The 16200-nt window shown below is 49.8% G+C and overlaps 1 protein-coding gene across 5 annotated transcripts in view; it reads left to right on the top strand.

Moving 5' to 3' along the window:
- LOC139047605 (probable chitinase 2) overlaps positions 1-16200 on the top strand; it is a 343683-nt gene that overhangs the window by 206386 nt on the left and 121097 nt on the right. For all 5 annotated transcript variants that reach the window (XM_070521462.1, XM_070521466.1, XM_070521464.1 and 2 more), the window contains one exon: positions 9010-9339. In XM_070521462.1, coding sequence (XP_070377563.1) covers positions 9010-9339 — 330 coding nt within the window. The remainder of the gene's footprint in view (positions 1-9009; positions 9340-16200) is intronic.

Below are 16200 nucleotides of genomic sequence, written 5' to 3'. Positions count from 1 at the left end.
ACCTTGGCTTATAGCGCGAAGTGAACACGGACACAGAAAGGAGCAGACAGGATGAGCGCTACCCTGTCTGCTGTCCTGTCTGGACGAGCGCGCGTCCTGTCTGCTCCTTTCTGTGTCCGTCTTCACTTCGCGCTATAAGCCAAGATCATGAAAAGAAAAATGCGGTCGTCGTTGACGACGTGTGCGCATCAAGCACGTTCGAGCCACCGGTCAAAAAGAAACCGAGAAGCATGTTCTGCGCGAACGCGGACAAAGGGTATGGGGCAGTTAGGTTCCTCGTCGTTCCGTCGTTCTTTTTGGGATGCAGAATGTAGTGCGAAGGAGCGCAAGGTGGCAAGACGAGACGAGGTGGTAGGGAGTCGTGACGCGGTCGGTGGAGTGCATGATGAAAGCCTGACACCAGGACGCAAATTCGCAGGAGACTGTAACGTCTTGAAGGAGCTGATAGTGCGTAAGCCCTTTTGCTGTTCCTGAGTAGCCAGAGTAGCTTTCCAACCGCGATCACCGCGACCACCTCGAGTACGGCTCCAAAGTATGAGTCAGTCATAAACGTTCGGAACGGGAGACCAAGTCGGCTTCCGTAGAAGTGCAACGTGGTGTTTCGTTTTATTTTTGAGCACTTGTATGTTTTCGTGATTTCAGACCAAAGTTTCTTTCACTAGGTAAGGTATGAGCTTTGTTTATGTTTTGGTTTGAGAAGCTCGGAGATTTGAAAGATGCGTTTTATGTAAACCTTTAGTTTCGCGATGTGTTAATTAGTATATAAGCTTTCTTTTTTTGTGAGTAAACTGAAGGTCAAGGTAATCAGTGAGAGGCCTATGGTAGCGTGCGTGAACATTAGTTAACCATCTTTATTTTTAGAAGAGTTTCCGAAGTTTCTAAGTTGAAGCGCGTAGGTTCTCAGTAAGTGCGTAATTTGTGCGGAAAAGCGTTCTTAGTTCCATTAGCGCGTGTCCTCTGCGGACGGAAGGAAGCAGAATGTTTATGACTGGGTTGATCGTGTGTGTTGCGGGCGGCCGCGTTCTCACTTCTCTAGTAAGCATGCGTGGAACTAGTTATTAGAAGACGCATTTGTTTAAGGGTTCTGCGGAGTCCGTAAGTTACGTAAGTTTAGTTTCTCGTTTAAGGTACGTGTCCTGTATGGACTAGAGGAAGAAACGTGAGTAAGCGTGATGAAACATTTGCGTACGACACAAGTTCGCGTTCTGAATAGGGACCACAAAGCTAGCGCGATTGCGATTACGTACCTGTGGAGTTGACTAGACTGTTCAGCGGCACCAGTACATGCGATAAGTGCGCCACTGCGATAGTGTAAGAACAGGCTGTTCGTGAAGAGTGGCTGCTTAAGTTAGGCTCGGGCATTAGTAATTCAAAGCCTTCGGTTTAGTTCTACGTAAACCTTTACTCTAGTGCAGTGCGACGGTCAGGTTGGGTTGAACACAGCGGAAACGTGAACGCTCGCTTTGGTGGCACAAAATTTTGGGACCAAAATCTGTGGTTCCCAGTTGAGTGGCTTGCATAGAAATTTCCATAGGAAGCCTGGTGGGTTACCAGCTGATTCCGGGCGTTTGCACGCTGAGTGGTATTGTGTTACCGGGATCGACTCTTTTGTGCCAGTTGTTGTGATATGGTTTAAGGGATTCCATGGGCGCAGTTGTTATGGAGAGCAAAGCCGTATTCTCGCTCGCCAGTCATTCTCTTCCTGCCCAGCGGTTGTCAACACTGGCCCGTCGAGATTTTCCGGGCCATGGAGGAGCTGTTACGATCGGCCTGCAGGGGTACTGCTCTGCAAACTTATCTCAGCCCGCTGCAGTTGTTTTGATTGACACGTGGGGGTGGCGTCCTTCAGAGAACCGGCAACGACGACAGCGCTAACCGACCATGCATTTCCTTCGGAGAACTGGAGACCACAGCAGCATTAATCCACCATGCGCTTCCTTCAGGGAGTCGGCGATGGCAGCAGGGCTGGCTACGTTTGGCGGGCCGTGTATTGTTGGTTGATTTGCCGTGACCTACGTGGTCTATTTGCAGCAAGAGAGCTTCTCTAACAAAGGGCGTTTTGCGATGCATTTCCTCGGGCCCCAGGATTCGTCCCAGTCTGCTGACACTAGTGCCGGCTACCGGAGAAGCCAGCTCTGGAATTAAGAGGCGCCAGCTGGGGTCAAGCGTGACAACCTGGCTACGAGGACCCGCTGAACTCCGTGGGTTCTGGGAATACAAAGTGCGTATGTGAGTGCGTGAGCCCTCCCCCTCAAAGGCGGGTCGACTACGCCCCAACGACTGTGGGCGGTCCGATTGGATAAAGGTTGGATAGCAGTTTTCCCTCCCCTAGGGATTTAGGGGCTTCACGTGGGAGTCATGCTAGACTGTGGAAATGTATATCATGTTTGAATGTAAATATGTAAATAAATGCTGTACTGCTAGTTCTCGATGAGAGCAAGTTACTCCTTACAACAGCGTCTCAAGCATGGGTGAGTTGGACGACGGCATGGGCCAGTTACCACATAGTTCATGCTACGTCTAATCCCTGCAACCCCGACCACAAACCTTACAACTCGATGGAAGTGGTGAGATGGTCCTACAAATCTGACAGCAGGAGCTGCTTGCAGAACTTGTCCTCAAGCCACCACGCCGTGTTGCGGAGTTTCGCACCGAAGCGGCGAGAGCTGTGTGGTGTACAATATCCCCCTTCCATGCAAGCGTTTTTTATATCGGCCAAACGTGGCGTTGCATCAACGACCGCATGCGCGAGCACTTCAACAAATTTCAAAAACGGGTAAAAGATAGTCAATTGTCACTGCACTGCAATGAATGCGGCTGCAAGCCATCTTTCGAAGGTGTAACCTATCTGTCAAAATATCGTGATGACCGCGCACGCCTTATATCCACAGCCTTCCACATTCACGTTAGTGGCAAAGCATGTGTAAGCCTTCCGTCCATTTCTCTCCTTCCGAAGGAGATTGCCTTCTTACCACATTAAATTGCAATTCCCCCTGCGCATGCCCTATTCTGTAGATTCTGTGGTTTCAGATAGCAGCGGAGCATATATATGCTGACTGACGGAATAAACACTCTTTGGTTGTTAGTCAGCGCTGTTGTCTGTGTCCCTTCACTCGTCCCGTCGTTTAGCGCTGTTTTTATTGCTCGTAACATAGATAATGCGCTGCAGCAGCGAGCCCATCACTGCAGAGGTAAGCAGCGCACCTATGGACCTCATTTCAGCAGATGTTGGTAGTGGCACTTGAGCACTAATCGAACTAGTCTGATCCATCGTAAAGGAGGAGTTTCAAAAGCTGCAGCTGCCGCAAGTCACGCCAACTATTTCAACTCGCTCCGTCGTCATTTGGGATGAAGTTCGGCACGCTATTCTGCAGCCTGAATATGAGGTACCGCCTGTCCATCTTGGACAACCACCGCCGACACATCGCACGTCGGCCTACGCTGATGTTTTATGCCAACCTACCGTGCATAGTGTTCTATTCGCGACAGCCAGCAGCTGACTCCGTGCAGTGGACTCCTTCTGCCAGAGCTAAGGCCACAAAAAAGCGATGTGTTACGTCGACCTGACCGGACGCCACTTTCTTTGCACTGCGAAAATACTGGGCACTTTCACAGAAGGTGCCCATGTCGCAGAGTAGGGCTTTGCGGATTTACAGTAAATGCACCTTGTCCCCATCAAGGTGAGACCGATCGAAATCGAGGACTGCTTGTCCAGACAATTGGGCCCGACTGCTAGATACCAACACCAACCGCGGTCGCCAGTGTTTATACCGGCTACCGATCACCAAGTTGTTGATTTATTCGTACTAGCGGAATGTTCGAAGGATGTAATATTCGGAATGGACTTGGTGCAAACAGTGCCATAACCAACTTGCATAAATCTAGTGTGTTCTTTTCTACAAAGCACGCTATAGTTATGCAAGAATAGGAAAGGCAGAGGCCGTTGCCTTACGGGTTAACGAGCTTGACATGACCGTGCCACTACGGTGCAGCATGCTGTTTCGAGTGAGAACTGAAGCATTCGATGAGTCAGAAGGTATAGCGAACGCCAGCACCAAGCTACTGCGAAAGAAAAGCGTTTGCGTAGCATCAGAACTGCTTCAGCTACATTAAAAGTGTGCTGATGCATTGCTAATGAACTTACGAAGCGAATTTCAGCGTGGCGGAAAGAACACAGCCATCTCCTTTCCGCACACCTTTATTGCAATCAGCTATGTACGTAGTAGTGCGTGAAGGCCACCTGCTGCACAACCTAGGCATGACGCCATAACATCAGTTCCAATCAGTCCAAGTCTGTCGCCAGCTCAGAAAGAAATTATGGAAGACCTCAAAAACGACTTAGTAGAATGCTTCTCCACCTCGTCAAAGGTTCCGCCTACACCTATTGTTGAACACCGTAAATAACAGAAGAAGCGACTACGTGCAGTATACCTACACTCGTACCAAGTATCACCATTTGAACGAGAGATCAAAAAGAGGGAAGTGCAAAAGAGGCTTACGGACGATGCCTTTCAGTCATCAACCAGCCTGTGGGTGTCGTCCATAGTCCTTATGAGAAGAAAGGAGAATACATTCAGAATCTGTGTTCTTTACAGGAAATTTAGCAGCGTGAGCAAGCGTGATGTATACCCCTTGCCACGCATCGATGACAACTTGGATTGGATTGTGGGGGTTCTACCTGCCAAAAGCTCGATTTCATTCGGAGACATGATATAGTGGGTGACTCCGCAATATTTATAACCACCAGGGTGTCTTTAACGTGCGCCGAATGCATGTGAAGCGGGCGTTTTTGCATTTTCCCCCCATCGAAAGCGAAATGCGGCTGCCGTAGCTGTGATTTGATCCAGCCATCTCTTGCTTAGCAGCGCAACGCTATAGTCGCTTAGCCACCACGGCGGGTGATGAAAACTTGGATCGGCTACGACATGCAACATTTTTTTCTTCGTTAGGTTGAATGAGTGGGCATTGACAAATTGAAGTGGATGAATGTGACCATGAAAAGAACTGCTTTCGCAACCCCAGACGGCCTGTATGAGTCAAAACGCTTCCACGGCCTCCGCTGTGTACCGATGACATTCAAGCGCATAATAGACAATGTGTTCTCGGGTGTCAGATGAGAGTCGTGCTTGATTTATCTAGACACTGTAGTGGTATTTTCCGCAGCATTAGACCATCGTGTACAGAGGCTGCGTTTAGTGCTCTAATCTATCCGCTCAGCAAGCCTCACCATTATTCGGGAAAAGTGCCAGTTTGGATTCCAAGAACTTCGTTTTCAGGGTCACGTATCAGCGCGCAACGTGTTGGCTCGGATCACACAAGAAGATTGCCGTTGTGCAATTTCCGAAGCCGACAGACAGGAAGGTAATACGGCGATATTCCAGAATATGCGCTTATAACAGGCGACTTCTAGAAGTCTCAAGAATTGCCCAACTTCTAACAAGACTCACGAACGAAGACGTGCTTTTAATATTACGTACCGAAGTATAGGTTGCCTTCAATTAATTAAAAGAACGATTTCAAGTCACGCTGATCCTGACCCACTTCCTCGACATGATGGATACATAATTCTAAACAGATGCAAGCAATCTTGGTCTCGGCGTGGTTCTAGTTTGTGGGGATGCGCGACTCTCACGCATCTCCTGTAATCCGGCTTCGCCGCGTGGCCTGGCACCCGCGGTGGTCGGAGTGGTTGAGGCGCAGTACGAGAGAGGACGCGAGATGGCGTGAGTGTTGCGCTGCTAACGCCGCCGACAGACGGGGTTACTTGGGCGCCGAAAGACAAGGCGCTTGCTCTTGGGTTCGAGATCGTCAAGCGACGCGGATGTCCCGCGCGGGCGCCGATCCATGCTTCTGCGAGACCGCCTCGCGTGGCCTGCCTTCGAACGCGCCACCGTTCGCGTGACCGTACGCGCGAACGACCAAGTGTTGGGACCCAGCATGGGGCGAACATATTCGCTCGCTATCTGGTCGCGGTGAGTCGGACTTCCTAGATTTGTCGCGCGCCCATCGGCATGTTTTGTGTTTAGCAACTCGGCTAGCAGGCATTGATCTATGAAAGGTGCAATAAATGCCCTTGTGATTGTTTGCTCTACTGTGTGGTCGTTCCTTTGTCGCAAGTGCATGGGTGTGAGAACCCCACAAGTTCAGTGGCAAAATGGGGAAGAGAAAGTTATAGCGTGTGCTAGCCGCACTCTCTCGAAACCTGAAACAAACTACTCTGTGACCGAAAAGAAGTATGGCTGTCATATGATTCATCAGGAAGTTCCGACCATATCTCTACGGCAGGCTGTCCCGTGCATTCAGCGATCACCATTCCCTTTGTTGGTTAGCAAGCCTAAACGTCCCATCAGGATGACTTGCAATGTGGAGCCTCATGCTGAAAGAATATGACATTGCTTTTGTATACGTGCCTGGAAGAAAACATAACGATCCTGACTGCTTGCCCCGTTCTGCTCCTTCAGAAGATTTCCCGTTGGTTACTATGTTGAAAACTTCTTAAACTGCCGAGCATTAACGGGCCGACACTGAACTTTTGCCACTCATCCAGCACCTCGAAGGGCACGACGTCCAAGTTCCATGTATGTTTATGAGTGGTTTATAGTCATTTTGCCTCACAGGTAATGTGCTCTACAAGAGGAACTGTAAGAACAACCGAGAAAAGTTTTCACTCGTCATGCCGTCAGCCATGCGGCCGAAACTTTACGAAATTTGACGTGATAAACCATCATCTGGTCACTTAAGTGTCAGCCGCACGTTGGCGGAATTCGTGTCAGATATACCTGGACTGAACTGATTGGTGTTGGTACAGCACTTCATGAAGACATGTCGCGAAAGTCAAAGGGGCAAAGCACCACCAGTCAAATTGGCCAAGCTTCTATCGCCTATAGGCGCACCGAAGATTCCATTTCAACAAGTTGGAATGGAGCTTTTTCAACCGTTCCCAACGTCATCGTCAGGGAAGAGATGGAGCGCATTAGCGACGGACTATTATGCACGATATGCTTAAACTCGCTTCCTTGAGCGAGGAATGACCGTTTAAGTTGCTATGTTCTTCATTTATGGTTTAGTCCTACTAAATGGTCCAGCAATGGTCGTGATTACCGATCGAGGAGCAGCCTTCACAGCCGAGTTGATGCAGTGTTTGACGTAGAAGGCTCACACCAGTCACGGGAAAAGTACTTCATACCATCCCCGAACAAACGGTCTGATGGGACATCTAAGCCGAACTCTGACCGGCATGCTGTCCAAGTATGTGGTCCTTGAACTTAAGACTTGGAACGCCGTCTTGGCTTACGCCTTACACTCCTTTCGCCTATAATGTGGTTGTACTCGGTATAACTCATGCCATTCCATTTCAACTTGTCTATGGACGCACAGTCACAACCACACTGAAGGCAATGTTACCAGCAGATGATGACAATAACAACCCATACGACGTGGACGACTTCCTACAGCGAACTGAAGAAGCCCGCCAGCTGGCACGGTGTCGAATACACCAGCAGCATATTAGGAACGCATGCTACTCCAACCTGCACCGCAGAGTAGTGCAGTACCAGTAAGGCGATAAAGTTTGGATATTGTCACGTGGTAGTTACGGTGCGCAACACAGTAGCAAACCTGTAAATAGCGAAAATAACTCTTTATTACGGGAAGCTATGTACAGAAAAGCAAGCTACATTCAAAGCACGATAGCTGCAAACACAGTCGGCAATCATCGAAAATTTGATTCGTGGGTCAAGCGCGTCGGCTTTTATACATGAATCATTGAACGTTCCAGAGTAATCGCTGGTGCCCGCGTATCTTCTAGAAAATACTACACAATTCGCGTCGCGCATACTTGCAAGCAGATTACACAAGGTTCGGTGACAACAGACAATGGATAGAGCCATTGATAACACGCGAGGAACTTCCGATACGTGCAGGCGTGTCCTGCGCTGAGCTATAACATTTATTAGACGGTGAAACGCTTTTCAATACGGATACCTTTCAGTACACCTTTCAATACGGAGACGCAGACAACAGGAAAGCTGCTTCAGCGATTCTTTCGTCCTTACAAAGTTTTTCACCGAGTAGGTGACCTAAATTGTGAAGTCATCTCATGAATAAGAAAGATTAAAGCAGTACAACTTTGCGAAGGTAGTACACGTAGTTCGCATGAAGCCTTACTACTATGACAGGCAATGAAATCACATCTATATCTCGAATTTGTTTCACAAGCATCGGGACGATGCATCTTCAGAGGGGGACTAATTACGCGGAGAGCTCTCCACATCCAAGTTACGAGCATATCTATCGAGGTACCCTTCCAAGTGGCTCATCGCAGCGCCATTATAAGAGCGCTAGCAACGCCTCGCGCACGGCGAGAAAGCGTGTATCTCTCGTGCATGCGCACGTGACAGCGCCCGAGTCCATCGTCCAAAGAGAAGCGACGGTGTGCTTCCTGGTCTTCGGGCCGCCAAGGAAGTGTGTCCAAAGAGGCGTGTGCGTGGTCTGTTGCAAAGAGTCCTGTTAACTCTGCTTGCAAATTGTGTAAAAGTGTTTTAACCTTTAGTTTCCCGGCACAAGGTCACCCACGATAAAGCAGTTTGGTTGGTGTACTCCTTTGAAAAGTGCTACAATATAACGTTTGCGAGCACCTCTAGTCGCATTAACAGCATCTGTACAAAAAAAAGTAACTCTGCCATTGCCGCTAGCCCGAAGTGACGCATGACCAAAACGCGTGGCTCCTTTACTCCTGGGCTACAGAGCGCTCAAGAATTTCGGAGGCGACGTGCAGGAGGCGATGTCATTTCGGAGGCGACGTCATAACATCTAGCAACTAGGTCTGCATGTCATTTGCTTTAGGGCTGTTGCGGGCTGCAATAAAAAATTTATGCAGTGACGATCCCTACGATTGCGCCAATATGACTTCGTTCGTGTACATGATGGTTGCAGTAGTAATTTTGTTGCAGTATACCTTTAAAAGTTTCTCTGTAAAACGTAGGCTACCGTGTGTACTGTGCTTTCCAGGGCCTGCATTTGGACTGGGATCACCCGCAAGGCCTGTGCGGCGAACGATCGGACACCGAGAACTTGCGTAATTTTCTGCACACGCTACGTGCACAGTGGACGGGGCGGATGGTGCTGTCGGTGCCGCCAGCACCCCACCGATTGCGCCACTACGGCATCGAGCGGATCCTGCCCATGTTGGAGCACGTGATCGTCACCACGCACAGGCTCGGGCGTGGTCGGGTTGTCGTCGGCTGCTCGGGTGGCGGCGACGATACCGCGCGCGTCATGCGCGCCGTGCGCAAGCGCTTCCCGCCCGAGTGGTGGAAGCGCTTCATCTACAGCGTGTCGGTGAGCGACGAGTTACAGCTCGCTGCGGCGTTCGCAGCGTCGCGGAGAAAAGAATTTGCACCAACACTTCCAACAAGGAGAAAAAAAAGTATACCTAATGCATCGTTTAAATATGCGAAAGACGATCGATCAACAGCGACTGACACCGAAGAAAGACAGTTGGTATCTCCAGGTCTTTTCTATTTCGCTGCACTTTCTGCAGTAGTCCCGTTGCGGTAGAGCGTGACAACAGCGACCTGCAAGGCCGCTTCAGGAAGTTCAAGTGCAGTACTTACATTAGCGCTCCACGTTCATTTTGAAAATGACAATCATCATTTCGGCACCGCAAACATCCTTTTAAAAATTGACCATGTAGATAAAGCTCTGTACGATTTCAGCTACCCACTGTACTCCTGAAATTATTAATGCGAAGAGCATTATTCGCAATAATAATTTCCACCAGTTTTCTTTGTGGTTATCTAAGGAAAAATATGGAACGATCCAATCTAAAAATGTGGGCCAATTCCGAAGGTAGTGCACCCTGAAAATTAGGGCTTAACCTCGTTCAGAGCGCTCTTCAACGAAAAATTCAAATTGCTTGGGACTTCTCTGGCTCTGGGCTGAATGCAACCCGCGTCACACAGCTTTGAAGCATCCCGCTTAGCGCGCCGTGCCACAAATTCACGCACGGAGGAAGGTATTATTTCTCAGTGTTCACACGTACCGGCGAACCACGCATCTCGGAGACCATCTACGCGAAGTTCAAGCGCGGCCTAATTGTTCTACAATAGAGAATTTTCCTCTCTACACTGTAAGCAAAAATTAGCTGAGATGGGAGTTTTATCAGCCCCGAAAACCTCCCATGCCTCAATCATTTATCCGGCCATAATGGATTGAAGACGGCTTTTGTCGTCATTTTACTCCCATTCGTTAGAAACAGAGTATAAAAACGACATCAGCCGATAATGCTCCCCATGGTGTTTCAAGTCACGTGGCAGTATGGGAGCTTTAAATACCATTTTTGGTATAGTGACGTGCGTGTGTGTGAGCGCGCGTCCGTCAGAAGCTTATGAAGCTCCAGTGCCTTCGCTGATTATCTCATAAGAGTATTTGCCGAGCGAGCGAATAATCAGTGCACCGAGAAGCTGCAACGACCGATGGTGTCAAGGTTCTTTGCACCACTCCAACTCACTGGGTTGTGCGTTGTACGCTTGAAAATCCGCCAGAACGTTTTCAGTGTCCCAGGAAATGCCAATGCGACTACAACAACTTTAGAAAAAAGGGGGCGTTTACTCCTCCAAGGCGGAGGCAGACGAGCATCCACCAATGGGCGCGCGCTCTGGACAAACGTCATGAGCCAGACGGCTGGTGACCCCGCCGACGGAGAAGATGGCCGCCCGCGCTTCGAACTGGGCGAGGTCGCGACAGCTGTGTGCTTCAGCCCCTCGTCAGAGTGAATTCCAGTAGTGTTTGTGAGGGTCTATCATGCCGGAAATATTACTACGAACTTACGATGCGCCATTTATGCCGCGCGCATTTATTCTGAGCAGTGATCCGTTGAAGGAACATTGCAGCGAGCATCCCTGGCGCTGTGCTATTCTTTGCCTGTAAACAGGATCCCGCGGCGACCGCTGCGAACACACATCCTGCGTACTTGTTCCTGGTTGTTTGATTTCGCTCCCGAGTGAAGCTATGGCGAGAAAGTTTTCCAAAGACTGGTGCCTACGGTAGCGGCGGGTGTGTTTTTCGTCGGATGGGTTGAAATGATGAAGCAAAACCACTCTCAGGAGAAATCAGAAAAGTTTGCGCAACAGAAACTATTTGCAGAAGAAGCCTTCAACGCAAAGATTTGTCGCCGTCAACTTAGCGTAAACTATCAATAGAGAGGTTTTAGCTTTTCCGGTATTCCGGTAAAACGCAGGCGGACGCCCGGCGCGTTGGGGCGTTGGGGCGGAGGCGTAAACGTGAGCGGTCGAGCGGTCTGCATGGTGCAGCCACCTGGTGGCGCAGTGCTCAAACAGACAGAAACAGTTAATATTGGATTAACCGAGCGTATTCTTCTTCGTTGCTGGTGTAAATTTTCGGCACTGGCATAATCGTGTTGCAGCCCCAACGCCCCAATGCCCCGTCCGCCTGCGTTTTACCGGAATACCGACGAAGCGACGGTGTTCGAGTGTTGTGTGGCACCATCGATTGATTGCTGTACACCAGTTCTCACTGCACGCGCAAGCTGTAGAATGCGTGCTGTGAAATTGTGAAAACACAAAACCAAAAAATATAAATTTTATGCTATTTGAAACCAAGAGTATTTATTTAAAACGATGAATGAAGCATTTTTGCACCTTCCTGCCTCGACCGTATTCTCGCCCCAGGTTTGTAATGGTTGCGATAAATGCATTGTTTTATGTAAGTGCTTTTTCTATAGCAACTGATTCATTTTAAGCATGAGAAACGAGTAGTAGATACGCCGTGTACAAGTGAACAAGCGCAAAAGCGTTGCAGAGCTGCTCTTTCTACTTTTGTCACTTGCAATGAAGCTAAAGAGCAGACGACGGGCAGCGTTGTGAAAGGCACAGGGTTATTTTTCTGCCGCTATCCGGCATGTGCTGCAGCACATGAGAACTCTAATAAACCAGTCATCAAAATGCAAAAGTCTTTATTTATACCGAGAATTACGCGCTTCAGGAGCACGGTGTTTCGAGCGGGACTATTTTAGTCGCGGAGGCTATCGGCTGTCGCGCTTCGGTCATCTGGGCGGGGCCTCCCCTTTTTTCTAAAGTTGTATCCGACTATAGATACTGTGCGCCTGTGCAAGACGTGTTTTGGGTGTGCTGTACGGCCTCTCAATCTGCTAAATCGCACCGTTTGTACATCGGATGGAGAACAAGTCGTTGTATAATTGTCGGCAGCATTTCACAAACTCATGGACAAATAGCAGCAGAAAGTGCGAGTTCACCGTCACAGTGATGTTTACTAATCGAAACAGACGACAAAATGCATCACGCTGCCTCCTCGTTGCGTCGCCTGCAGCCATCCCTGCGATTTCAACGGCAAACAACAGACTTCAGCGGTGGCGATCTCCGTCGCGTCGGCCTTGCGCGCGGTCCGTCGTGCAACGCGTCGGAGAGATTTCCACGGTGATTCGCGGGGTATACGAACAAGCCCCTGCATGCACGACCGGTACACATCGCAGCCAAGAAGCTGCAAACAAACGTCTATGTACAGCGCTCCTTCGTTTTGCACAAACGATCTTACTAAAGTACATCAACGAGAGCGTTAAACTTTCCGCAGCAGAGGTCCTTCAATTCAGGCTTCCCTTGCAGCCGCTGATATCGCTGCATTCTAAAAACTAGGGAGGGTATCGCAGGAGTGAAGTGGCCGATTTGCTCTTCGAAGCGTTGTTTTACTCTCGCAAAATGTTGAGTGGAGTGAAATGCATTGTTCACTCCATCACCAAGGAGAGAGTGAAATGTGCTTTTCACTCTTCCCTTCTGTCAGAAAGTAGAAAGCCGGTTCTACTCTTGCGGCGATAGAGAACAAAAGGCAGCTTAATCTTCTTCTTCAAATGTAGGAAACTGGCCCCTTACATGGCGATGTATTACGGAGGCACGCTGCCCCAAGAGCACACCGTTTTGCTTCTAAGAGATCAGGCAGCCACTGCTCTTAGGAACGCGGAGCGAGCGCTCTACTTTTTCACTCAGAGTTGCACCACCACGCGCGCGCTAACATCGCGGAACAGCACAGCACCGGAGAAACGTGATCCGTCCAGCGAGCTGCAATGAAGGCTATCCAAGAAAGATCGCGTGTCAGCCATCTCGCGTCGCTACGAAAACACGACAGTCGTTCGTCATTCGTTGGATATAACAACAAATCCTCCGCGCTAAATGAATTCTAACTTAGGTGCACATTCAGCGTATATTACATGCTATCGCCAGGAAGTCGTCACGGCGCTTAGCCGACGCGATTGACAACAGACTAGGCAAACTCGCTGTGTCTCTCGTTGTCAATCGAAAAAGCCAGTCGTCGCGATACCTGCATGTGATTTTATCACTTGCCGCCATACGTAAGAGCTTTGAAAATCGCAAACGCTGCCAGAACCATAGTGTGTTCAATGCAAAGTCCGCTTCTATGGCTTGCAACTCTCCTGATGAGATGCGTGAGCTGTGATAGCGTTCGCTGCAGTCGCGGGAGGGTGGCCCCCCAGACCCGTCTTGGTGTATGTGTAGCCCAAGAACTCGTAGAGTTTCTACTTTTGGAATAGGCGTTCCATTGAGGGTGAGGTCGGGATCGGGCTCATCGTAGCCGGGTGGTCTGCCTCTCGTTCTTGACTTGAGGACGACGTGTTCCTCGGGAGCACAGCGGAGGCCGCATTTGTGCAAGTAGCTCTCGATGGTATCTACTGCTTCCTGTAGGCGTGTTTCTCGTGTTCCTGTGCTTGAGGCCCTTGTCCATAAAGTGATATCATCTGCATAGAAAGCGCATCTTACGTCTTGAATCGCGTTGAGGTGGCTTGGTAGTTTCATCATTGCGACCTAAGAGCAACGGCGATGTGACCGAACCCTGCGGGATGCCTTTGCTCGGTAGTCGGAAGCTATCGCTGCGCAGGTTGTATATTCCAACTGTGGCTGTGCGGCTCCTGAGGAAATTCCTGACATAGTCGTATGTCCGAGACCCGCAGCCCAGGTCTTCGAGGTTGCAGAGGATAGCTTCGTGAGTGACGTTGTCAAACGCTCCCTTTACGTCGATGGCTAAAATCGATTATTTGCTTTCGGTACTCAGGTGGTCGATGAGCTCTTCCTTGAGTAGAAGGAAGACATCTTGCGTTGACAGGTTCTGCCTGAAACCGAGCATAGTGTTTGGAAAATATCCGTTGTCTTCGAGGTAAGAGGTTAGCCGGTTGTGTATATCATATGCTCGAAAAGTTTCCCTACGCACGAGGTAAGAGAAATTGGGCGCAGGTCCTCGATGCTGAGCTGTTTATTTGGTTTGGGGATCATGGTAATATGCGAGTGCTTCCAGGCAGCCGGTAGCTCTCCTTTCTCCCAGCATGCATTGAAGTACTGGAGCAGGGCTGCGGTAGCCTTCTTCGGAAGGTTCCGAAGATGCTTGTTGATAGTCCGATCTTTTCCCGGGCTGGTGTTTCTGGTGAGCGTCGATAGTGCTGCAGAGAGTTCAGCATGCGTAAACGGTTGGTCAAGGTCGTGGTTTGGTTTCCCACTGTAGACTTTGTCATGTGCCGTCGTATTAACGGGTGGGTCGCCGCAGTGCTTCTTCTGAATTTCTCGGAGGAGGTTCTCTTCCGATCCGGCGTGGTTGTGCACGAGCCTACAGAGGTGCCGTCACTGCTGCGTCGTCGTAGGGCCATTGTCGAGAAGGGCGCGCAGGAGATGCCACGTTGTCTTTGTGCTCAGGGTTCCCTGGAGTTTGTGGCAGAATGCGTGCCCGTTTTGTCTTCGTCATCTCTCCGTGTATGCCTGTGCTTGCTCGGTGAGGAGGGCAATTCGCTTCTTTAATTTCTTGTTTAACTTCTGTCTCTTCCATTTCTTGAGGAGAGCTCTTCTGGCTTCCCAGAGGTGGAGGAGGTGCGTGTCGGCGGCTGGCACCACTTCATTCAGCTGTATTGTTTTCGCGTGGCGTTCTGCCGTGTCGAGGACTTTCTGCAGCCAGTCATCTCATCTATGTTCTAGATGGTGGTCTCGACATTTAGCACGTCTCTGACCGACTTCCACTCCATTACCCGGGCCGTTCCAAGCCTAGCGGGCTGCCGAGTGTGAGCCACAGTTAGTTGGAGGATGTGGTGATTGCTGCCCAGGGTTTCTGGGAGTCGACTCCATTCTGCCGAGGACACGTTTAGAGTGAAGGGGAGATCCGGGTTGGTGTCTCTGGAGACACTATTGCCTATCCTCGTTGTTTGGAGTGGGTCATTCCACATGGCGAGTCTGTGCTGTTGTGCAGTGTCAAGCACTCGGGCTCCTTTCTTCGTGGTGGTCTGGTATCCCCAGGCCATGTGTGGGGCGTTGAAGTTCCCTACTATAACAACTTGATGACCATCGGTGCGTTTCTTAATTTCTCGGACAAGGTGGCCAAAGTCTGAAAGGGGGTCCTGGGAGGGCTGTACACATTCACTACGAATACGCTCTTCAGCAATTTCCTCTCCGGTACGATTTCCATTAAGGTGTGTTCGATCGGTGTATTGACGGGTGCCAATTGCTGTACAGTGAAATTCTTCTTAGGGAGAATTGCCGTGCATTTTGTTTGCACGTGGGCATTGTACCCTTGCAGCCGAACGTTTTGAGTATTTGTTTCTTGTAGGGCTATGAGGTCGGGTGGGTCTTGTTTTACAAAGTCTTGTAAGGGAACATGCCGTGGTCGATAGGAACGGCAGTTCCACTGTCATATGCAGAGAGTCGAGAGCGCATTTGTAGTCTTGTGATTAGGGACCACCCTCTTCGGTTGTTTCTGTTCCCTGCCGGCACTCGCGAGTAGGTGAAACTGAACGAGAGGCACTTCGGCCGTTTGCTCGCGGCCACTTTCTGTCGGGCTGAATGTCATTTAGTGACGTGTTGAGGGGCTGTTTTGTTACATAGGTCTTCTTGATGTGGGCTATAAAGTTGTTTTGTTGCACTACAAGTCCATCGACCTTGGCCTCTAGTGTGGTAACCTTACTGGCTATACTTGCGGCGGTATTCGTTATTGCTGCCTGGACGACTTTCTCAATTGTGGTGGGGGTACATTGCATGAGCTGCAGAGACATGTTTTTTTCTCGGGATTCTTCGGGAGTCGCACGATAAACACAGAAGGCACGGACGGCAGGAGCGCAACCTGCGCAAATTCAACTCACCGACACGAAAGCAAATGCGGGTGACAGCGGTGTAACCTGCG

Source organism: Dermacentor albipictus, chromosome 7, assembly GCF_038994185.2.
Source record: "Dermacentor albipictus isolate Rhodes 1998 colony chromosome 7, USDA_Dalb.pri_finalv2, whole genome shotgun sequence".
In the NCBI taxonomy this organism is placed as follows: Eukaryota; Metazoa; Arthropoda; class Arachnida; order Ixodida; family Ixodidae; genus Dermacentor; species Dermacentor albipictus.
Note: the sequence above shows the minus strand (reverse complement) of the source record. Positions and strands in the feature narration are given on the sequence as shown.